At 46.3% G+C, this 22,303-nt stretch overlaps 9 protein-coding genes across 9 annotated transcripts; 2 read left to right on the top strand and 7 right to left on the bottom strand.

Annotated features, from left to right (window-relative positions):
* Positions 1-871: 871 nt before the first annotated feature.
* On the top strand, positions 872-2,416 carry N7478_012291 (class I SAM-dependent methyltransferase; the record flags this gene model as incomplete). Its single annotated transcript, XM_056928505.1, has 8 exons — positions 872-946; positions 1,026-1,139; positions 1,196-1,223; positions 1,500-1,563; positions 1,628-1,768; positions 1,833-1,935; positions 1,996-2,247; positions 2,369-2,416. The coding sequence occupies 8 exons, from the start codon at positions 872-874 to the stop codon at positions 2,414-2,416; spliced, it is 825 nt and encodes a 274-aa protein (XP_056773063.1).
* A 216-nt stretch (positions 2,417-2,632) lies between these two features.
* N7478_012290 (Fig1 domain-containing protein) lies at positions 2,633-3,688 on the bottom strand (the record flags this gene model as incomplete). Its single annotated transcript, XM_056928504.1, has 3 exons — positions 2,633-3,011; positions 3,080-3,308; positions 3,667-3,688. The coding sequence occupies 3 exons, from the start codon at positions 3,686-3,688 to the stop codon at positions 2,633-2,635; spliced, it is 630 nt and encodes a 209-aa protein (XP_056773062.1).
* Positions 3,689-4,200: 512 nt separating this feature from the next.
* On the bottom strand, positions 4,201-5,463 carry N7478_012289 (uncharacterized protein; the record flags this gene model as incomplete). The annotated part of the gene is made up of 1 exon (XM_056928503.1): positions 4,201-5,463. The coding sequence occupies one exon, from the start codon at positions 5,461-5,463 to the stop codon at positions 4,201-4,203; it is 1,263 nt and encodes a 420-aa protein (XP_056773061.1).
* A 281-nt stretch (positions 5,464-5,744) lies between these two features.
* On the bottom strand, positions 5,745-6,809 carry N7478_012288 (Mg2+ transporter protein CorA-like/Zinc transport protein ZntB; the record flags this gene model as incomplete). Its single annotated transcript, XM_056928502.1, has 1 exon — positions 5,745-6,809. One exon carries the CDS (start codon positions 6,807-6,809, stop codon positions 5,745-5,747), a length of 1,065 nt encoding a protein of 354 aa, XP_056773060.1.
* A 294-nt stretch (positions 6,810-7,103) lies between these two features.
* On the bottom strand, positions 7,104-9,236 carry N7478_012287 (xylanase/chitin deacetylase; the record flags this gene model as incomplete). Its single annotated transcript, XM_056928501.1, has 4 exons — positions 7,104-7,576; positions 7,635-8,012; positions 8,083-8,844; positions 9,125-9,236. 4 exons carry the CDS (start codon positions 9,234-9,236, stop codon positions 7,104-7,106), a joined length of 1,725 nt encoding a protein of 574 aa, XP_056773059.1.
* Positions 9,237-10,545: 1,309 nt separating this feature from the next.
* On the bottom strand, positions 10,546-11,105 carry N7478_012286 (uncharacterized protein; the record flags this gene model as incomplete). The annotated part of the gene is made up of 3 exons (XM_056928500.1): positions 10,546-10,620; positions 10,652-10,865; positions 10,999-11,105. 3 exons carry the CDS (start codon positions 11,103-11,105, stop codon positions 10,546-10,548), a joined length of 396 nt encoding a protein of 131 aa, XP_056773058.1.
* Positions 11,106-12,251: 1,146 nt separating this feature from the next.
* On the bottom strand, positions 12,252-13,609 carry N7478_012285 (uncharacterized protein; the record flags this gene model as incomplete). Its single annotated transcript, XM_056928499.1, has 4 exons — positions 12,252-12,919; positions 12,979-13,112; positions 13,169-13,450; positions 13,518-13,609. 4 exons carry the CDS (start codon positions 13,607-13,609, stop codon positions 12,252-12,254), a joined length of 1,176 nt encoding a protein of 391 aa, XP_056773057.1.
* Positions 13,610-16,818: 3,209 nt separating this feature from the next.
* N7478_012284 (uncharacterized protein) lies at positions 16,819-18,451 on the top strand (the record flags this gene model as incomplete). Its single annotated transcript, XM_056928498.1, has 2 exons — positions 16,819-17,048; positions 17,119-18,451. 2 exons carry the CDS (start codon positions 16,819-16,821, stop codon positions 18,449-18,451), a joined length of 1,563 nt encoding a protein of 520 aa, XP_056773056.1.
* A 1,221-nt stretch (positions 18,452-19,672) lies between these two features.
* On the bottom strand, positions 19,673-21,344 carry N7478_012283 (uncharacterized protein; the record flags this gene model as incomplete). The annotated part of the gene is made up of 2 exons (XM_056928497.1): positions 19,673-20,625; positions 20,690-21,344. The coding sequence occupies 2 exons, from the start codon at positions 21,342-21,344 to the stop codon at positions 19,673-19,675; spliced, it is 1,608 nt and encodes a 535-aa protein (XP_056773055.1).
* Between the last annotated feature and the right edge of the window lie 959 nt (positions 21,345-22,303).

Here is a 22,303-nt window from a genome sequence, read left to right as displayed (position 1 = left end):
GGTTATACGCATGCGTAGCGTTATTTAGAAAATTTTGCATTGGCATACATGCTCTCAAAATAAGCTTGCTACGCGGATCAGTGCGATGTCCCCATCACAGTCAAAATTGGATCACATCAACGGATAGATGGTTTAAGATCCCCATCAGCCCTGGAGGTGGAGACCCCTAGCGATGCTTGATAATTGCCTGTGCATGTAGGTAGGCAGAGGTAGATAGATCCAGGCCATAAATAGCACAGAAATCCTTCGTACCAGGCATTTCGGAGCCCAGAAGACTCAAATTTGGGGTTAGTTCCACTGGCTCTGTTTTGAATAGCGAAGTAGCATTAGAAAGGGCGAGTATATGTACTCTTTCTATGCCAGATGATCAATCATGCCTGAAAGATGATGATCGACAAGGCTCGCTGAAGATTCATGACGGGGAGAAGGATTTTGTACGTTTCATGCTGGTCTAAACCTCTTGGGGAAATTGGTCTTAGTGGGAATTCCAGGGTGCTGATGGAGATCCCCCGAATTCCTTTCCACTCCTTAGACTCTGCTTCTAATAACCTATGGGTAGTCTTCCATAGGTTTTTGGCTTTACCGATATTTCGGGCCTTTTCATCCTTTGGCGGGAAAGAACCCTCTACCGTACCCGACAGACTGGTCAACGACAATAATCACCAGCTTGGTCCCGCTTTTTGCGGCCTCGTGCGGAGAATCGCCTTTGGGATCTGAATCCACTGGCACGCAGTTTTTTTCTTTTCTCCTTCGCGTATTTTTCTCTTCTTCTTTGCTTTTCTCTTTACTGGCTCGACCTTATCGTGACACCGCTCTCGTCGTTGTGTGGCCTCCATGCTGGTGGCTCTCAGTTTGCACGCGTCGACACACGATGTGGTCATCCGACCGTCCACACCGCCCGCTGCGCTCAGGCCCTAGCGAGATTGAAGTCGATGCTGATGTCAGCGTAAGTTCCCCCGCGATGGGCATTAGATGAATTTACCCGGCTGCTTTGATTGCTCAATGAAATTAACCTATATCGACAGTCGTCAAGTGAATACGATAGTGAAAGAAGTGATCTAACTTCACTGGATTCGTCTGTCTTCAATTATATCTATGAAAACGGTCGCACATACCATTCTTATAGATCGGGAACTTATGTACGTCTTTCCCTTACCCGACTTGGATGCCCAAGGACTTATTCAAGTTATGTTAGGTCCTCCCCAATGATGAAAAGGAACAAGGTATGTAGTCATTTGATTGCTTTTTTCTACCAGTTTATGCCATATTCTCCCTATCTCCAATAATAAAAACCCCGATAATTAACCACCCATCAGATCGACTTGACTTATGTCACCATGTTTTTCGAGTCTCTATGCATGGAAACTTATGCCTCACCCAACTTTCAAATCCTCAAAAAATCCTTGATATCGGAACTGGGACAGGAATATGGGCTATTGACAGTAAGCCTACGCAACTCACTCAAGATCGCAAAGAATATTTGACTAATAAACCTAAAGTGGCAGATGAATACCCTTCCGCTGAGGTTATCGGCGTAGACCTCTCTCCTATTCAGCCGGGATGGTTAGTTTTTTTTTGCCTCTATTGATGTCACACTTTCTGCAAGGCTAATAATTTTTATCAACAGGCTTCCACCTAATTTGAAATTCATCATTGATGACGCGAACCAAGAATGGGATTTCCCCGAAGAGTCTTTCGACTTCATTCATATCCGGGGTCTAGCTGGATGCATAGCGGACTGGCCTACCTTTCTTCGACAGTGCTACAAGTAAGTCTTGTTGCACTACTTACAATTCCAATTTCTCAGCTTCGTGGAAATTGACATTTACTAGACATCTCAAGCCAGGTGGGCGCATCGAAATATCAGATTTAGTCTCTCGTACACATTGCGACGATGATTCATATCCTCTGAACTGCCATTATCGCATCTGGGAGGTACGTTTGATCAACTGAATTTTTCTTCTTCTTTCAGTTCCGTGAACTAACCAGGAACAGGCTGAATTCTTCCGTGTGGCTGACATCCAAGGCCGACTGTGGGATATTGTACCATACATGCACGGATTCCTGGAAAAGGCCTCATTTGAAGAGATCAAATTCGCCCGGAACCCCATTCCTATCGGGAGGTGGCCGAAAGAGCCACGGATGAAAGAGATCGGTCGCTATATTCGCGCACAGCTAGTCGATAGTGCTGCGGAGAGCTATACATTGGCTCTGTTTACTCGATTCGGGGGCTGGTCCCATGAAGAGGTACAGGTTCTGTTAGCTCACCTGAGACGGGAGCTCCTATCAAACACCATGCATATATATTCATTTTTGTAAGAGCTTTATATCCTCCCGCTCTGGACTGAAGTTGCTAACCCCTTGACAGATCTATTTTCACTGCACAGAAGCCTCTTTCTTCACGAAGGAGATCTGATGACTTTTGAAGTGCTGGAGTCGACTTGAAATACCCACATGATATACTTAGAGAGTTTGAAGTGTTAGGGAAATTAATACCATGGATTGCATTGTGAAAGGTAACCTTCAAGTTCTTTTTGATAAGATGGGCAGCACAGTAGATTCAGGACCTAACCTAGTGGGCAGCCATAGTATGTAGTGGATCCTCTTGGATTTGCGTTTGAGCATAGAGTTATTATTCATCATCAGTCAGTTGCCGAATCATAGCAAGACTCATAATCATTACCAGAATCCCAATCACTACTATACTTATAAGCGCAACACCAGCCCATCCAAATGTCATCGCCGCGGAGCCCACATGACCAGTTATTTGACCATAGCTCATTTTTTCCGCCATAGATGCCGCTGCGGCGCTATTTATATGCTGCCAGAGTACAGACACAAAGGCAAATGACAGCCCAACGCCAGACGTGATCAGAACTGCATGTGTTACTTTGCGAGCAGGAAATGGCTTGACTTCAACTTCTGATTCACCATCGTCTATCTCTTCGTGCCATCCAGGAAATGTGCTAAGCAGTATAGAAGCAAGAACAGCTGCGAATATGACGATGAACCTAAGGATTTGATAGCATAAATCAGCGATCGTTGGTCAGCTTAACCCAAAAGGTAAGAGAATACTTACAGCAGCCCATCAAACACAATATCCTCCTTGAAGGCATTGGCGATATAAATCAGATTCAGCGGGTCACGAGTACCATTTACCAAGCTGCTCGACAGTTTTATGGTATTTGCTAAGCTTTTCGCACTCGTCGAGCAAATCCATTCCCCGCCATCAAGCAGTGCGCAGAGCCCCATATACCCCGCTCGGACCTCGAGGGTCGGCTCATTGCCATTCTGCGTGATATTTTGAACTGCATGGGCAATTTCTGTGCTTACTATACTCTGGTCGGATAATAGCAGGGAGCTGGTATCTTTATACTGTAGCGACAACAAATACACATTTCTGAGGCTACTGGAACTGCAACCCCCAATCAAAAGAGCTGCCAAAGCGTGAGTTGAGGTCCGCTATTTCGAGTCTCGGTAGAACCCAAATAGTAATTGTAAACAGTCTTGATCTTACACAGGAAAAGTATCGCAATGGCTAAAATCATCATCAGAACGTGATGATACGCGATCATGGGTACAAATCTTGATGCTGCGGGGGTGCCATAGGTATTAGCAGAAAACTTTGACATCTCACAGCCCCGCTTCTTGTTAAGAGACGCCTACCCGCTGCAGCAAAGCTCGCCATGGCCGCACTTCCAGCCTGGAAAGTCTTCGTATGGATTTGAATGTATAAATTTCCAAGGTGAAGGTCTCAAGGATGATCTTGGAATAGTATAGGTGAGCTTGAGTTGACAGTAAGCTAGCTCAACGGGAGTGACCCATGGAACCTCGTGAGGCTAACCTATTGTAGATTACGTATACAGTGTGCGTTAACTAACTAACTTAGTTAACTAACTTAGTTAATCCTTCTGAGATTACTAATGAGCTGGTGTAGCCTCCAGATATCATGACGTGCTATGGGGTGCTAAACTGTTAAAAATAGGATTACAATTTACAGGGAGAAATATAAATGAAAATCAAAGCAGGCGGATGGAAATCAGTATCAATGCTCAATAGAGTTTGTTTGACTAAATCACGCTGACAATAATATTTACCGATCCAAGAAAACTGCCCAAGAAAACTGGCAGAATCGGCCAAATAAACACATTCTGAACCATTGAGAGAGAGAGGGGCTATGATTCAAACGTTTGTCACCAACTAAACTGGTGAGACGGAGGAGTCCGACGTAGATGGTTGGGTCCCTGTAGTATCTGGCACTCTAGTAAAGATCCGTGGCCACAAGCTGTCTCTATCTGGCCTATTGTCGGACATTGAGAATATGGCTGTCAAGGTAAAAACGGTTATCATGACAACGCCTAGGCTCACGGCTGTCTGGAGACTGGGGCTGAGATTTCGGATCCCCAGGATTCCGGTAGGTATCGCAACGATGAGTGCAACCAACAGGAAAAAACTGATCACGAATCCCAATTGCTTGGAGAACCAATATGAAGCTCTCCAAGCAATCCTACCAGTCCATTTTCCAATCTTCATACCCAATTTTCCGGTCTTCAAGGTATTCACAGTCAATACGCTAATTCCCCATTGAAGAATAAGACTACTGGAAAGCGATCGGAGCTGAACGGATTTCCCGTTTTTTTCCGCATACTTTCTAATATCGGCCTTCATATCTGTTTTCATATCTGCAAACCATTGACTGCGCATAACGAGGCGCATTGTATATGCAAAACTTGTTGCTCCTGCGGCCACAGCAAAGAAATTCCCAATGGGGACGTGATTGGCAAATTGTTCAATCTGCATCCCAAAAACGGAAGTTGAAAAGGAGAGAGGTATGAAAATGAAGGCTAGCTCAGTAAGTCTTGCCACGGCATGTGCCTCATCGATGGATTTTCGACTTTCAAGTAGCGCCATGTTAGATGTCAGCGAGGCTGAGGTCACCCGCAATCGCTCCGTGACCTTCTCCACGTCTTTAAGGAGTTTATCCAAGTCAATTTCAATATCTGAGCCACTCTCAGAGCTCTCCTCATCTGTAACGTCAGAATCGATTCGTGTTATGAAAGAATCAAATGATCTGATAGAAGCAGCAAACTCCGGGAGTTCCCTCTGCGCACGACTAATTAGTTGACGCCATAGAGGAAGTCGTTCTTCCATTATTGCATCATCGGGTATCTTTTCATCGATTTCATCAAGAATAAGGCGTAATTGCTTGAGAAGGGCAGATGTGTCGCGGCAAATTATTTGGAGTAATGGAAAACCCAGGCTAATATGTCCCTTTTCTGGTTTCAGTGCATCACAGAACTCATTCATGGTAGCTTGAGTCTCAGACAATGATGCACTAAATTCCAAGGCAGGGCCTTCTTTTTGAAATATCCTATCTAAATCAACTTTCACTTCCTTGCGAGGAGTCATCTGCTCGATGATACACCTAGATATTGGGTCATTGTCGACTGGTTTCCTCGCCATGTCTCGCATTATATAACGTGTCCAAAAGATCGGAACCATGCCCCTTTCGTTCATACGCCGTGGGGGATCCTCTTCGCTTCTTCCTATGATTCCAAAAATGCCTCCAACGCCACCATCATTTGATACGCTTGAATGAAGATGCAGTATCCCTTCGGTGTCGTGTGTTTCGTGGAGAATGCGGTTCGCAAAATGTCGCTGCTGCTCACTTACTTGTGGTAAAGGATCAAGAAGGACAACCACTTGAGTCTTGATTAGCACTAACCGGCACAAACATCCCGGTGCTAGAAAGGCTCACCAATCTGACAATCTTGATTAGGAAGACTTCCACTCCAAATTGATATTTTCTCTTCCCACCCACACTCTCTGTTAACCCGTGTCGTCTTCGCTGGGTCTGTCCACAGTTCCCACTCCGAGCGAAAGATGTTTGTTTCGGCTCTGGTAGTGAATGCCCCATGGCGAGTAAAATGTTCTGTCTTGTCTTCGAGAAGGTCGTTGAGATCTCGATTGGAGAAGTATGTCGGCATTCGCCAAACGGGTCGAAACCACTTCATGCAAACATAGGACTTTTTCAACGAGGCTGTGCTCCATGTCTTGGATGGCGACTGGTCGAAGTGAGCTCCAGAATATCCAGAATTGAGTAGGTGCTCCTCGAAAAATTCTGGATTAATTCTGTATCTTATTCCTAAGCCATCTATAGTTCTTTTAGAAAGGTCCTCTACTACAATCAGGCGTTGGCGTATATATTTAGATCCATTTCCCAAACCTGGGAGTTTCCGAACATCTTCCGCAGACCCTGAGTCGACAGATCCGTCATGAAGAAAGTCGTAATAAACGATGGAAGTCCTCTCATGACGGGAATCGTTCTGCAAATTCCCCTTCTCGATATGCTTTAGTGCCTTGCTCGCATTTTGAATAATATCATCGTATGTAAGTGGTATACGTCGCTTTGTCTTCTTATTCTTCTTCCTATTGTCCCCTCGTTGGTCAAAGTCCAAGCCCTGGGACAATGCTAAGTTGGCAGCCCGGGAAGCTGGAGGCGTACCAAACTGATCAATTGCATCCAGTGAGCGCCCGGTCTCCTGATCACTGATCGCTTTTTCAGTGGCCGAATAGCCAGAGTGTGACTCGGGTAGGCGAATTGCCTCAGGTGCGTAAGGCTCGAGTCGTAAGATATTATGTAGAGATCCCCTGCGCTCTGACTTCGGGTAAGAGCTCTCGAGATCCACTGCGGCACCCGTGCCCTCATTTTGATTGCGGGGCTGATCTTGTGCGTCTCTGGTCTCGCCCTCGAAACCTGCAAGATCCAACCACTCACGGACCCGCCAGGCTGATTGGTCGTCGGCCATAGTGGAAGCTCCCTAAATGAGAAGGAATGAAAAGGAATGAAAAGGAAATATTATGGATGGTTTGACATGACTCTGCATAGTAAGACGAGGGCGACGGTACGAGTGCAAGGTCAGCTCTGCACATATGTCGGCCCAAGCGCTATACTAGCTTAGGTTTAGTTGATAAGATAACGATGCGACGATGGTGTATGTCACAGCCTGATTTATAAGGCTGAAATGGGTGAAGACTCATCATTTCTCTAAGTAAAATATCCTTGTTTAGAAAGATCAAAAGAACGAAACTCTCGTTTATGCTTATTTCGCTTTATCATTCAACATTTTCTCTTTCCACCACCGAGAAATCTCACCAGTTTGCAAAAATTCCACCTCACCTTCACGCTCCCATTCCTTCAACCATCCAAGCATACGCTCCAACATCCCAATAACATGAGCCATTCCACTCGTATCGGGATGCATAAGAATAGGGAAGATGGGCTCCTCTTCGTTATCGCGAATCCACAAGAATCGATCGCGCCAGAGATTCTCAATCACACGCACATCAACGTAACCATGGGAATTCTCACAATGCGGAAGGAACTGCATGGGTGTCATATCTTCCATGTAATAGTTACATGGCACGCATACAAGAGGTCTTCTGTCAGGCAGTGACGGCGATTCTTTAACGGGATGCATCCAAGTAGAAGCCGGTTTGGAAAAGTCGATAGGCTGAAGAGGGGGACGTCTCGGTGCGAAGAAAGGATGACAGTCGTGATCGGTTAAGGAGGCATCTAGATGAAGTCAGATTTTTCGATCACAGGGACTTTATTCTGGAATAATCTTGCTTACCATACTCAAATCCATGCTCTTCTAGCAAATCAAGTGTCGATTCACGAAGCTGATATAAGGGTGCACGGTAACCGACCGGCTTTTTCCCAGTTAGGTTCTGGGCTATCTCCATGCATCGCACAAGTACGTCACGCTCTTGCTCTGGTGTGAGTTGGTATGCGCCTTCGTGGGCGTAGCCATGTAACCCGACCTCGCAGCCTGATTCTACCACTTGTTTAACTTCATCGGGGAAGCTCTCTGCTGAGTGTCCAGGGATAAACCATGTGCAGCGGTTGGCGATGTCTAGCTTTTTAAGCATGCGCAGTAACCGAGGGACACCAACTCGTGCAGCGAAGAAGCCGGCGGAATAGTCGGCTAGGACATTATCGGGATGAGAATCTAAATTATTGTTCATGGTTAGTTGAGTCGATACATGACGATGCATTGATGCATGAATGGCGAAACTTACTTGTGCCCAGCCACCCGGAAACCGCGTCAAGGTCGATTGAAACTGCGACTCGAATTTTGTTGCGCCTGGGTTTTGCAAGTGTTCGAGGAATCGATTGCGCGGGCTGAACAACTGCAGTATTCTTGACGACCTCTGCGCTTTTGGGTGATTCCTTGCCTTGGACCTGGATGCATTGCCCAGTGATATGTCCGGCAGCACGACTCGAGGCCAAGAAGGCCATGGTTCGAGCTACATCAGTCGGGGTGACACCATTGTCCTTGGCAGTCTCATCGATACCAGATGCGACAGCGTTGATTCGTCCCTCGCTATTCAGCTCCAATATTTCGTTTCGTACGGTGTTGAGGAGACCATAATGAAGACCAGCTTTTCCAGCGGCCAATCCATTGCTGGTTTCAGTTTCTGTCACAACAATAGAAGGACTTGCAAGCTCGCTCCCGGAGTGCTGTTGGTACTTTTGCACTTGGCGCAAAAAATGCTTGATTGCTAGAAAAGAGCCGCAAACGTTTGCCTGGTAGGTCTGGTTCCAGTCATCAAGTGAGAGCTCCCAAATTGGCCGCTGACGTGTGACATCTCCTTGGGTGGAAATGATTACTAGGATATTGGCTGGTCCAAATCTTTCTTGGGCTTGAGTAAATCCAGTTTTTATCGACTCTTCAGTTGTGACGTCGCCATTTAGGATATGGAGTCGAGAGAACCGCTCTGCATCAATCCCAGAAAGTTGCAAAGGCTTGTTATCAAAAGCTGTAACACGACTTCCGTGATCTATAAGTTCCCGCAGTCAGAATAAGTGTTGAGAGAGAAGGCGCGCCACGTCGTTATGACAACAATCTTCATTGCTCACTATGAATCTTGTCCCACCGTCAGGCAATCCATTTTCGCATGACTACAAGCTTTAACGGTGCCTAGTGACTCCATTTGAAACGGACCTAGATCCAAGCAATTCATTTTTCAAGATGGATTCGAGAAGCTTGTCTCCTTGATCTATTCCAAGGGAAATAAAAGGAAAATAAACAACCAAAAGACTACAGGTCAAAAAGCCTACCTAGAAATTCTCGAACTGCCTCGCCCCCAGTGGCACTCGCGGCCCCTGTAATGAAGATGTGCTGGTCCTCTAGTCCCAAAACGGAACGTTGAGAAAGTGACTCGATCGACATCGTAATTTTTGCGAATCAAATCTCACTTCTAACTTCACTTCCAATGTTGAGCCAGGTCTACAGATGGAGATGATGCTGAAATTACTTCCCCCTCTCAGCTTTGCCACGCCGAGGATTGAAAACTCTTGTCTTCTTCAATGTGCAAGTCCTTTCCGAAGAAGACTTGGCGTATGGAGTAATCAAGCTCCACGTGGATCTAGGGGTCTCTCAGTCAACATCTCAACACTCGCCATATTATGACAATTGCTTCCGTTCCCCCAAGAAAAGCAGAATGAAGGAAAGTCGTATTAGAGCTTACTAGTAAAGCTGGAAAGATATTCCCGTTCTAAGTACCTCCAAGTGCTGTTGACGCTCTTGACAGGGCGGCTTCCCACGGGGTTTGCTGTGGGTTCTTGGAGATGTCTGTTCGTGCGTCTGTGCGCCACGAATTGGCCAGGCCTTGAATTCAATGGGGCCGAACAAGCTTTGCAGAGCTTCGCAATCTTGCCTCGATCTGATCGATGGAGGGAATGGGGTTAGTTTTGGCGAGAAATCAATTAAGATTCAATAGCCGGAGCGTGTGAAGTTGCCGCGAGGGGTATCACGTGGGGCTGCTGTCTTCTCTAGTACTGGGTTCGACAACTTGCAAATCTACTACATTGAGTTTTATTTTCCCTATTATTTTAAAGAATTTCCTCTCAGATTAGAGCATATACGGGTAGTCATCCTCGTATTTACTGGAGTTCTTCTTTCGGTGACTTTATAGACATACTGTGGACATGCTGCAGTGCTAAACGCTAAAATCTATATACCTTTATATCCGATCTTCGGGTTTATTAGCTAGGCTCAGTCAAGTTCCGGCGTATACACCCGATCAATACAAGCGCCGATGATCTAAAGCTGGAAGTAAGGTTCTTGCTGGGGCCAGCTAGGAGCATTGTCGTATTCGGGAGCGCATTCCGCAGCCACCAAAAAGCACTGCCAGCACAGACCTACATCAGGGTGGACCAGGGACCACAATGCACACAGAGCAAGATCGTAAACATCTCGGGGATCAAGAATAATGCATTGTCGATTTCAGGACTAGGAAGCCCCGCTGCTGGATTCAATTATGAGTAGTATACAGTAGGTAATGTACCTGACTTTCAACTTACATTTCGTATATCGTATAGCGGCGATTTTGTCCATATCCACTTTACGAAGTATAAGCGCTTTCATTCACCAAAATGAGCGGCGATCGATAGTAATTTGCGCATTCCTGTTATGCAATATCATGTTTTTTCTCCAATCACCAAGCATTGTAGAAAGATTTCGAGTTTCTGTTGTATTTTTAATTCGCCTCGGCTGTTGGATCTCCACCATTGAGAACAGTGTGAACATTATGGTGGGATGCTATACTTGCTCTCTACTAATTTTCTAGAAAAATAAACAAACACACTTTCCAAAACCATCATATCAATATAGCCAGCAGCTTTCCACTCTGGCAAAGGACTATTCCGTGAGGAAACCACAATTTCGAGGCCATGCGTCGACTTCCAAGAATTGGAGGCTTGATGGCCCGGCGGACCGCGCTGGCGATGTCGTGGGTCACCGAAACTCAACTTCGAACTCTGTTTTGCGTAGGAATTGCAGAGACCAGCAGTGGCGTTGCTATGACTTAAAGTTAAAATTGGGTTTTCTGCAAACCTTTCTGGAAGGTCCTCAGCTGCAAATTAGTGTGATTTTTATATTTTATTTCACTTAAGTTTTGAAGTGGCACTGGGTTTCAGTCTACTATAATTACCTCCCAATTGAACGGGCGGTTCTCGGCCGATGACTACTTGGAATTGACAATAATCTGTCTCCGGACGGCTTATCGCTCTCCGCAAGACAAGTCGATCCCGCAGCCATTTTTCTGGTTACGGTGGAAGAAGTGGGAGCATCCCCAGCACCCGGAAAATCAATATCCACACGTGTTACCATGGTTAGGTCTTTGAAGCTGGACGTATCCTTGGTTCAAGAGAATAATGATAGACAGACTGGAGGAGCCCGGCAGCCAATGCGAATGCATGGCGGCGGTGGCCGGGATTAGAGTGGAGCCCGCTGTTCTCTGTGGCAGGCTAAACCGGCGGTATCGCCAATATGGAACAAATTGGAAGACCAGTTGTCTCTTCTGGAAAGCGGTTGCGCTGCTATCTTAGATTAAGTTGGCCTGTTTTGTGTAAATGTTGTCTCCTTTTTGGGTGAGACATTAGTATCCTTCGCGGATAATTGAGATCTTGAACATGGAGCAGATCGTGCATAGAACATTCTGAAGCAATCCCTAGCGTCGCAGTATTCGCTCAACCCTAATGTTCCTTAGGCCCGTCTCGCCATATTTATGGTCTGTGTTTTTGAATACAAGGAGTAACTGTAGTATCACGATTACCTTTTTTCCACTGTCCATTGGATCTGGCCGTGGCTGATACATTGTACGCAGGACTACGAGGCTGTTTCCACTTCAACTCGCGCGATTGGCGAATGAGCGGTCAGGACACGCTGAATTGTGAGAGAATCAGCTGGGTAGACGCAAGGAGTCGGGAGATCACCGGGTAAAAGTGGATTGGCACTTATCCTACAGTGGAATAGATTAACTTCGTTGGTGCAGTTTTCATACCGCGGGTTACTTACAAGGTAGGAAAAGTCGAGTAAAGCCAAGACGCTCTAGGAAATGTACTACTGTAATCGTAAATAAATTATTTGCGGAATACATGAAGTCTATTTGTCCGGAAATTCCGATGAAGCCCAATTAAACCAGTGTACACGTAACCATCTATAATACCGAGGTCCCAATACACATTCCAGGGTCCCCAGCAAACGAAATGAGGCTCGCAATATGTACAGTCAAGACAAAAAAAATTAACAAGAAATCTAAATATGAACATTCAATGATAAACTGGGTATCAGGTTCACAGTGGCTCCGTATATTCGTAACAGGAAAATGTGAAAAAGGGAAATAGAAAATAAACGCAAATAATTCGCAGGGTTTTTAGAGCCAATCGCGAAGGAGTCCATAGTCTAGACTGCCTCATGCCCACGGGTGATATGGGAACTATTGGTCTCATAGTCGTTTGGCCTTGAATCGTGTTGTACCGTAACTGTGATATCTTGTCGGATCCGCAAGGCGCGCGCAGACCCATCATCACTGCTCATATCCCGATCTTCACTAGGCCCCAGACTGATATCTGAAACGGCTGGTCCGGCCTTCGTTGGTGTCACGGAAGCTGCGTGGAAATCGTTCATATGGAAATCATCCCCCGAGCGAATCTGACTGTGGGGCCCATATGGTCGAGAATTCTTGCTGTTTGTCCAGGGTTGAGATTTGTAACGATCGGTACCTCTCTTCGATCCTCCAGTCCAGCTCTTGAGGGCGGGGAACACATCTCGTAGAAGCGACCATACAAGTGGCAAGTTGGTGACCAGGATCGCCACGGTGGCTTCACGGAAGTACCAGTTCATGTATACGTAGGAAATAAGTGAAGGAACCAGACAGTATATCTTGTTCAAGACAGCGGCGACAATAACGAAGATACCCATACCGAACAGAAGGATCAGAATCACCTTCTGCTTGGTTGGAACGCGGACTTGGACAAGCATAGGAATGGCGACAATGAGCATGAAAACATCGGCGGAAATCGAAAGAGCGCCTTGGACGATTTCATAGTGTTGATAAGATGAGCATTGGTCTGGTGAAGTTCGTTAGCCAGGAGTATCATAGAGACGATGTGAAGATGTGGTTTCATACAGTTATCAGTAGGAACCGCCCAGTATTGTGTTAATGGCCTGCAGATGAGGAATAGAGAAAGCTCCGTGGCGATGAAACCGAGTACCACATATATGGCGATATAGTTGATCCATTTTCGTTGGCGCAACCCCTCACTAACAGCATTGTTAGTAAAATCTTCATGACAAACACCATTTGCATCCAGACATACGTTATGCGAGCATAGATTATCAGCATACATGCTTTCAAGCTCCAAACACAGAGGATGAAAGCATGCTCCGATACAAACACCCATTTACTACCCCGTTCTCGCTCGTCGTGTATAGCCGGCGTCATTGAAGCCTTTTCCTCTGCCGTCATCAAATTTGACCCTCCACCTGAGGCCACTTGGTTGAGAGCGACGCATAGAATCGTATACCAAAGAACGGCATTGCACATTAAATAATCATCGGCTTGGAGATTTCGAATACCTAAACGCCTGACACGGGCCGTACTATGTTATAACATTCATTAGTCAAGGGCTCTTGAAGTAACGGTGCGTGCGCATATAAGGTACTCACTATCTCAGGACTGCGCCCAATACACCAACAGCATAGAGCGCCCATGTCTCTCGCGCAAAGCGCTCAGCAAAGCCACCACCTAAACCTGACATGAGAGGCCTGTAGTGTGTAAGGTCAATAGGGGATCAACCAGGAGAGGAATGAACAAGAGATTAAAAAGATAGCACCCACATCTCTTTTAAGAAAGAATTGCTGGAATTAAATCTAATATACAAAGTTTCCAATGGCGAATAGCCTTCGCATTAGCCGGGCGATCGCGTCTCCAGTGGGCTGGATAAACGGAGAGTTCGCCGATTCGTTTGGATAGGTATTGTTAGGAAGATAGCTGTATGACTACAGACGAAAAAGTGCTTAAAGTATTGTCATGGGCGAAAGATAGATCGTCAGTGACAGGCGAGAGCCAACCATAGAATGAGTTGGGGGATCCGATGAAAAGGTAGAACGGTTCCATGGGTTCAATGGAGTATGCAACCTTGGAATTAATTTTTTTGGTAAATTAATCACATTGCACAATCTGAATTACGATTTGGTGCCTGGCAGTGCTTGCTGACTAGGACTCCACACTCTCAGCCCTCCTTGTCATCGGGCTTCGGGGATTAGCATGTAGACCTGCCATTTTAGGGAGCGCACTGAGCGTAGGTTCGCAGGGTACATCGCATAGTTTTGCGCAAATCAATCTATCCGTACTCCGTACATCCAACTGAATTTTCTCAAGGGAGTTTTCTTTTCAACTTGGCGAGCAATTGATGTGGGCCTACAAGGTGTACTGTGGAATTCTGTTTCAGAAACAGGACTTTTTCATGTGTATCTTTATGAGAGTATGCTAATCTAGCCGACCCAAATATGTAAGAGGGCACGCGAGTTTTTTGGCCTTCCGAGAAGGGTTAGATGGCCGTCTCAATACAATGTGTTATTATGGCCTCATGTAAATCTATACTTTAGATGAGATGTGTGTCCCATACGGCAAGAAAACCTGGAAGGCATAATGCATCATATCTTGTTATAATCATTGTCTATGGATGCCAGTCCCACCACAGAGGCAACGAATAGAAAGTGTTAATTGCCAAGTGCATGAATCGGAAACCGAGGACGGCATTAAAGTTTACGGTCATCGTCCGTCGCCTATACTCGATGCGGGCAGAATACCTGAGCTCCGCATCCAGAAATCTGATAGAGTTTACCACTAACCCCATAGAGAAATGGAGTAAGTGGGGCCTCGAGAGAAAATGACTCCAGGCGCAGTACCTGGTCGATTGAGGGATTTTGCTGGTGGATACGGGGATGAGGATCCTTACTCCGTACGGGGAAATCCGTAAGTTGTTCTGTGGAGTCAGGAATTGCCTCGATCGATACAACTTTCAGCGTGGCAAAGATGGCCACTTTGTAATTGCTGTTCTACTGTACTGTCTTGGTGGGGGGTTCAACTGCCGAGCTATAGATTTGGCCGGCGCCGATCGGGGGATTAGTCAATTGATCCTGCAAGACACTAGAATGACTCTTTTTTCTGCATGGAAAACACAATGGCTTATAGAGCCCTGGTCCGTTAGCGCTAGTGTGGTGAACGAATCACGGTCAGAGTTTTACCAGAAGGTTTTCTAGTCTCTTATCCCAAACCCAGTACCTGAACCCGATTTATGTCTGTTTCCACTATAATAAAAATTAATCGATGGCTTGGTCAGGGACCAATCTAGATCAGCAATGCACATGCCACCTATATTTTCACCTAGACTAAATCTAAAAGTGTGTCTCATTCTCTGATGCCGAATGAAATCATACCGTGCTTGAAATTGTGTTTCTCCCCGAGGTGTATGCAAACTATGCAAGTCTCCGGCGAGCGCTCCGATAGCGCTGGGGAATGGTTGGGGGGGAAATCCCTTCCTGTCGATCCCGCGGACCACAAACGATCCGTGGTTTGGGAAATGGCTGGTTGTTATGCTTGACAGGGTATATTGATTAAATGTGGGCATCTGGAAGCATTCTACGTAAGCTTGTCGGATCAAACAAGTTCATGCTGTATATTGCTGTGGATCAATGTACAGAATGGAGCTTAGAGGATGGAGTACAATATACACAATTACTATTAGCCTGAGACGGCGGATAAATCATCTAGCAATCCCTGCATTTTGTTACTCGCTGTTCACGCTAGTGTAAACAAGATGCCATCGAATCATGTCACTAGCCGCAGTGTTTCACCGTAGAAACCCCGCCGATGTTAGTGCTCATTTTTAAGACAAAGTAAACTTCCTGGCTCATGTATAAAGCCCATTAAGGGGAAATGGCCGTTCCTATTCGGGGGAACTGGCTTCTAGAAGATTATCAAGCTTGGGGAGAGAAGGCGCAAAACCACATGTGCAGAGCGTGATACGTCACCAACTCCTGAATTTAAGGCCTTGGTGGGCTGCAGTGGTGGGCTGCTGCGTGGTCATGCATAACATACAGTAGGACACACACAAAAGCCAGCATGGTTGATGCATAAGGCGAAGATAATCTATCCATCTGCCTTATCATATACATCTAAAACGTTTGAAAATAGACAACTGGAGATAATGGACCCAATTTCTCCACTACCCGGTGAATCATGTAGCAAATAGATCAATTCTACGGAGTATAGACCCCCAGGAATGCTTGTGGTGTGAGACTTGTTGCGGCGCGAGAAACTTGCGCCAAGGATCGATGCAGCATGGAAAAATTCTTTCTGCTGAAGCTCCCCTTCTAGGTAAAGCGTACTGCATGATCCTCCGCGTCCTGGCTTTCTTCTCGTTGGAGTTTGGTTGTTTCGCCGCCGGCTGTGTCCAATGACGCGCGCCCGTAACCCCACTTAGCTCTCAAGTGGCCACCGGGAATGCAACCCCGGTAGAATGATTGGTTCAAGATTGGGGTATTGCACGATAAGAGTGGCTAGTGGTGTGGAGTCGGGGAAGACTGGATTCACGGTTGAGGTTACTGAACAAGCCGAGCTGATGGGGTTGTCCGTGTTCACGCCTCTCTGGGGCATTCGGATCGCCCGCGATGGTTGTACGACGACTCCACCCTTAATCATAATATAGCCTTGCCTTGCTCCCCTTTTCTCATAGCTCGACTCTTCTGGCCCTTTCATTCTTTCTGGCCTGGTCATATATTCGAAGGAGACAGACTGATTCTTGAAGGCCCCTTGCCTTACCCAGCCTCACGAGCGAGTTCCCTGTCATCCCTCGACCGTCATACTGTCGGTCCGCTCGATCGCTCGGGTCGCATTTTCTTTTAGGACTGCATAGAAACTTTCTGAGAAGTCAGTTCCCACGTGGAATTCCAAAAATTCAATATGTCGAACGAGTTGCCTAAGAAGACCGAGGTCAATGAGCCGGTCGCGGAGGAACAGCACCAGGGAGAGGTGATCAACGCCTCTGGTCATCGTCAAGAGGTGGACCGGAACTTCAGCCTTATCAGTTTGTGTGCTATCGCCGTCACTACTGGTAACACTTGGATTGCCCAGGGTGGAAGTGTTGTGACTGCTTTGAGTAATGGTGGTCTGGCCGGATGTATCTATGAATTGTATGGACCTCCTCTCATGCACCAAGTACCATTCCCATGATGGTTCTGATATGCTAATGTTTGATAATAGCATCGCGGTTTCAATTTGCTACTGGATGGTCGCCGCCTCCCTGGCTGAGCTAGCATCCGGCATGCCGTCGGCTAGTGGTGTGTACCACTGGGCTTCTATCACCGCCGGCAAATACGGTCGTGTCTGTGGATTCTTCGCTGGATGGTGGAACTGCCTGGCTTGGATTTTAGGTGCCGCCTCTATGTCTCTCATTATGGCGCAGCAAACCGTTTCGATGTATGCTCTGATGAACCCCAACTTCACTGTGCAGCCCTGGAACACCTTCATCAGCTTCCTCCTCTGCACCTGGGTGTGCTGCTGTATCGTCCTTTTCATGAACCGCATGTTGCCTTACATTGGTAACCTTGGAATGTTTTTCATTCTTGCCGGTGTGTTCGTCACGATTCTCGTGTGTGCTATCATGCCTCATGTCAATGGCGTTGGGTACAAGTCCAGTCATGATATCTGGGAGAATTGGACCAACGGAACCAGCTACAAGCAGGAGGGTTTCGTGTTTGTGATGGGTATGCTTAACGGCGCTTACAGTGTCGGTACCCCTGATTGCTCTTCTCACTTGGCTGAAGAGATTCCTCACCCCAGCCGCAACATCCCCAAGGCTATCTTGGCTCAAATGGGCGTGGGTTTTATCACCGGTATCCTTTACATGATTGCCATTTTCTACTCCATCCAAGACCTTTATTTGGTTTCCCACAGCGCATACAACTTCCCCCTTGCGGAGATCTACTACCAGGCTACCGGAACTCGAGGCGGTGCTCTGGGTCTTTTGATTGTCGCCTTCATTCCAACTTTGATCACCGCAACTGGTTGTTACATCACTGCTGGTCGCACTCTTTGGACCCTTGCCCGCGATCGTGCCACTCCTTTCCCCAACTGGTTGGGTCATATTAACACCAGCTTCAACAACCCGTTCAACGCTACCCTCGTTTGCGGCTGCTCCGTCACCGTCCTTGCTTGCATCTACCTAGGTTCCTCCACTGCCTTCAACGCCTTCGTTGGATGCTTTGTTCAGCTGTCCAGTCTTTCATACTTCATGGCCATCTTCCCTCACGTGCTGAGCAAGCGCAACTCCTTCGTTCCCGGCTTCTTCTTCATGAACAACAAGATCGGCTACGTCATCAACTCTCTCGCATGCGTGTACATCATCACTTTCGTTGTTATCTTCTGCTTCCCTTACACTCTTCCCACCACTGCTAGCACCATGAACTACGCCTCTCTGATGACAGGTGGTTTGACCATTTTCGTCACTGTCTGGTGGTTCGTTCGCCAGGGCTCTTACGAAGGTCCTAAGAATGTGCCATTGACCGACAAGGCTCTCGCAGAGGATGCTCAGTAAAAAGGTGTTGTGAAGGATCAGATCAAATAAATACCTAATGAAGGGGTGCTTCTACTTTTGCATATACCATGTTCAACTTACCCTGTCACTATACTTCTTCTCACTGATGATCTTTGATGACTGTCAGATGCATTTTTATACCTATACCTTTCTTTCTTTGTCTTTGACGTGACCTTGACACGATATCCCTTTACATGTATCATCTTAATTGTTATGGGATCTTTCAACACTTTTTTCTCATTGAATGAGTACATAACTAGCATTCGATGGGACTCGATCCCAAATCTAAATACTATTATTGAAGCTAAATTCTTGATTATTCTTCACATACTGTGTTCAATGTCTTTAGCGATGTCTCTGTACATAATCACGTTGGTTCAATACCCGTTTCATGACCTATAGTAACCGGTTTATGTGAACCAAATCCTCTCATATCTCTGGATAATTTTATGCTATCCAGGCAGGCCCATGGCTATCAGTTCCCTCATTTGCTCTTCCTGGAAGTCATGATAAAGGGTGATCAACTCAATGGATTCGTTCAGGCTTTCTTGCTCCTTTGCTTTTTCTGTCTCTAGGGAATACAGGCAAGGCTTTCCAAAATCTCACCACTTTTCAGACTTGTATCTACACGAAGGTTGTACCTGGTGATGGTTGCTGAGCTCTTGCCAAAGAAATCGCTTTTTTCCAATTTTTTAAGGTTATGCTAGTAAGTTCATTTAGAAAGAAAGAAAGATGAAATCTCGAAGCTATATCTTACGATTCATAGCATTAGGGTTGAAGCTCAACTTCAACTTGCCGATATCGTGATTTTCTACCGGTCGAAAATAAGCAAAATGGGTATTTTCCCGATGACTTGGATCGCTATTGTCCCCCATGGATGTCTGAACTAGCCTTATCTACGACTACAAGATAATAATATAATATAAGAAGAGTGTCCTTTCATATCATGATTGATTAGACCTTTGTCTAAGGTTATGTACTAAGTCTTTCAAAATGCCCTTCAATATATACAAACATCTGGGCGCCGCTATAGCTATGTGCGGGTGTATCTAAATACAATGAATATAAACATAGTATCTATGGTCATGAAACAAACAAAATGTCATGCTATCATGAGTTCCCAACTGACGGGATATTGCAAGTCGACGAATGTTTCCAAAGAAACTAGGATTTGACAAAATCTCGCCTACTTCAACGTTCGATTCAAATAGCGCGTCTTAATCAAGGCTCAAATGAGGGCTTGCTAACACGTCGACCACCATTCTCCTTACGATCGGCAGCAAGAGACTTGGCGAACTTGCTCCTGTCACGGATCTGAGGTCCATACCAGTAGAAGACATAGATAGGAGCCACAACCAAGCAGGAAAGACAACCTAAGATAGTACTGGCATACTGGACATGCCATTTATCTCCAATGTTGCTGTACATTGGTGTCGCGTACATTGCAGAGATACCGGCAAGCAGATCACGAGCAAATGCGTTACCACCACACGCAGAAGCAGAGTATACACCATAAGAGGCGATCATGTAGTCGACCGATGAGAGGTAAATCGCATAGTTGGCGATACCGACCATTGTCGAGAAAATCATAGATGCGATCCATGGAATGTTACGCTTTTTTCCGAAAGATGTCCAGGCGAAACCGAACAAACCGATAGGCTCGAATGGAGCCAGCCACAGAAGCCATTTAAGGCGGCGCTCGGGTGACAAAGCATCGCTTCCATGCTTCTTGCGGATGAAATTGTCTCTCCAGAACCAGGGGAAGTAGGAGATGTACGTAAGGAGGTAGGCAAGGTTAATGGGGATGATGGCCCATGCAACCGCAAGAGTGCCGAAACCCCAACCTTGCTCGTAGACAGTTGTGAAACTCTCCAGGAAGGTGAAGATCAGAGCATCAGAGAAACCAGATAGAAGAGAAAGGCAGAAAACAATAGGCTCGCGGAGCAGCATGTGGAAGGGACGCATCCAAATCTTGCCAGCCTCCTTGAGAGAAACGCGAGGCTTCTTGAGCTCATTGGGTCCGTAAACGTTGGGGTCTTCTCCGGTCTTTCGGCGGCGCTTAGCCTCACGGTCGATAAGAATTGTTGAACGGGACTCGGGCATGAAGAAGATGATAGCCTGTGTTGCGGCTCCGAAGATAAGCTGGATCCAGAAGAACCATTGCCAGCTAAGGACTATAATAGAATTCTGTCAGCATTCCATGTGTATATTAAATTCATGAAAGAATCGAAGACTTACATCGTTGAATTGGACCACCGATAACACCACCAATACTGGTACCAATGCAAGAAGAGAAAACGATGAATGCCAAGGGAAATTGTTGCTCATCGGGTTCGTAGACGTCGGCAATCAAACCAAGGGTAACACTACCGCCAGCAGTGGAGATTCCACCCAAGGCACGCGCAACAACTATGGTACCCCAGTTAGGAGCCCAGGCTGCAGGAAATTGCCAAATGTTGATGAGAAACATGGAGAGCTGGAGAATAGGCCAGCGACCGAACTCCTCACTCCAGGGTGCCCAAAGCTCGCATCCAATAGAATAGGTCACGAGATAGGCCATCTGGCCAGTACGAGCATGTTGTTGGCTAATGTCGAACGCTTCGGATAAGGGAATGACTGCATTGGGGAAAACCGAGGTGTTGAAATTCATGGACACCTGCACGCAGGCGACAGCCATGAGGTAGGTCCATTTCTTCCAACGTGGCCATGAGTAGGCCAGCTTATCGTAACACTCGTTTTCTTTTAGTTCACGAGGACCGTCAGCTGCAATTCCACCGTTTTCGGATTTTTCTACTGCAGGAACGAGGCTGTCAGAGAATGGTTCGCTAGATTGAGAACCATTCTCAGAGTGCCTTTCTGGAGGGCTTTCCACCACGGGCTTGGGATCAGACATTATCAGATAGCGTCTATCTGATGTAATCTGACACGACAGGTCTGGAGAAGTAAAATACTTGTTCTACGTAGGACAAATTCTCCATTTAATAGAGCTTGACGAAAATTCTGCGTCAGCGCAAAATTGGTCTGGGTGACCGGCGTCATAGTTCTTAAACCGGTTTATCAGAAAACAAGAAATGTCTTAATGGAGTGGAGACTCGGTAGATCACCCGCTTTCAATCCTATAAAATGGTGCATAAAAGATGGCCCTAGCTTAACACCGCGTCTGTGTGTAGAGCCTTGTCTCTGAAAGCATGAAAACCATGGCTCTACTGAATGCAAAAACTGCAACTTGAAGAAGCGACTTATCATGCCATATGCCAAAAATGGTCTTTGAGGAGCAGATACGTCGGGTCCGAGGGATACCGACCGGGTCAGACTTTTTGCAGCGTGATATCGGTAATCGGTAAAATTCAACTCGGCCAAGGGGCCAAGAAGGTACGTACCAATAAACACCCGTGGGTCATGCATTTGTAAGATCGAGGCTCGTGTACATATGTACATGTACAATATTCTTTTTAAATTCTCCACCCTGATGCCATTGATCACTGCACCACATGCACTGTCATCGTTTTTAATATGGGGAGATGCGGGGACGATGTTGAATCTGTTCAATGTGGGTGTATAATTGATATCGGCTGAGTTTCCCCCATATTGCGTTCAGTATCGCCATGCAGATCGTTCAATGGTCGTGCTTTAAGGGTTCAGCATTGACGTCACTCTCTCAAATTTCAACATGTCTCTGCCAGGTTTGTATCACCGAAAGCCTCCCTTTGGGCCCACATTAGACCCACTAATGTGGATACGAAGGGGTCAATTCAAAAGTCCTCGGCCTGACGTCAGTCTGGGCAGGTTTGGGTTCGGGAGGTTTCGGTCGCGTATGGATGGAGCAGGTTAAGCGGCTCTGCTCTATCAAGT

This window comes from Penicillium angulare (genome assembly GCF_028827245.1).
Source record: "Penicillium angulare strain IBT 27051 chromosome Unknown utg000011l_segment0_segment0, whole genome shotgun sequence".
Classification (NCBI taxonomy): Eukaryota; Fungi; Ascomycota; class Eurotiomycetes; order Eurotiales; family Aspergillaceae; genus Penicillium; species Penicillium angulare.
This window is presented reverse-complemented; position numbering and strand designations above follow the sequence as displayed.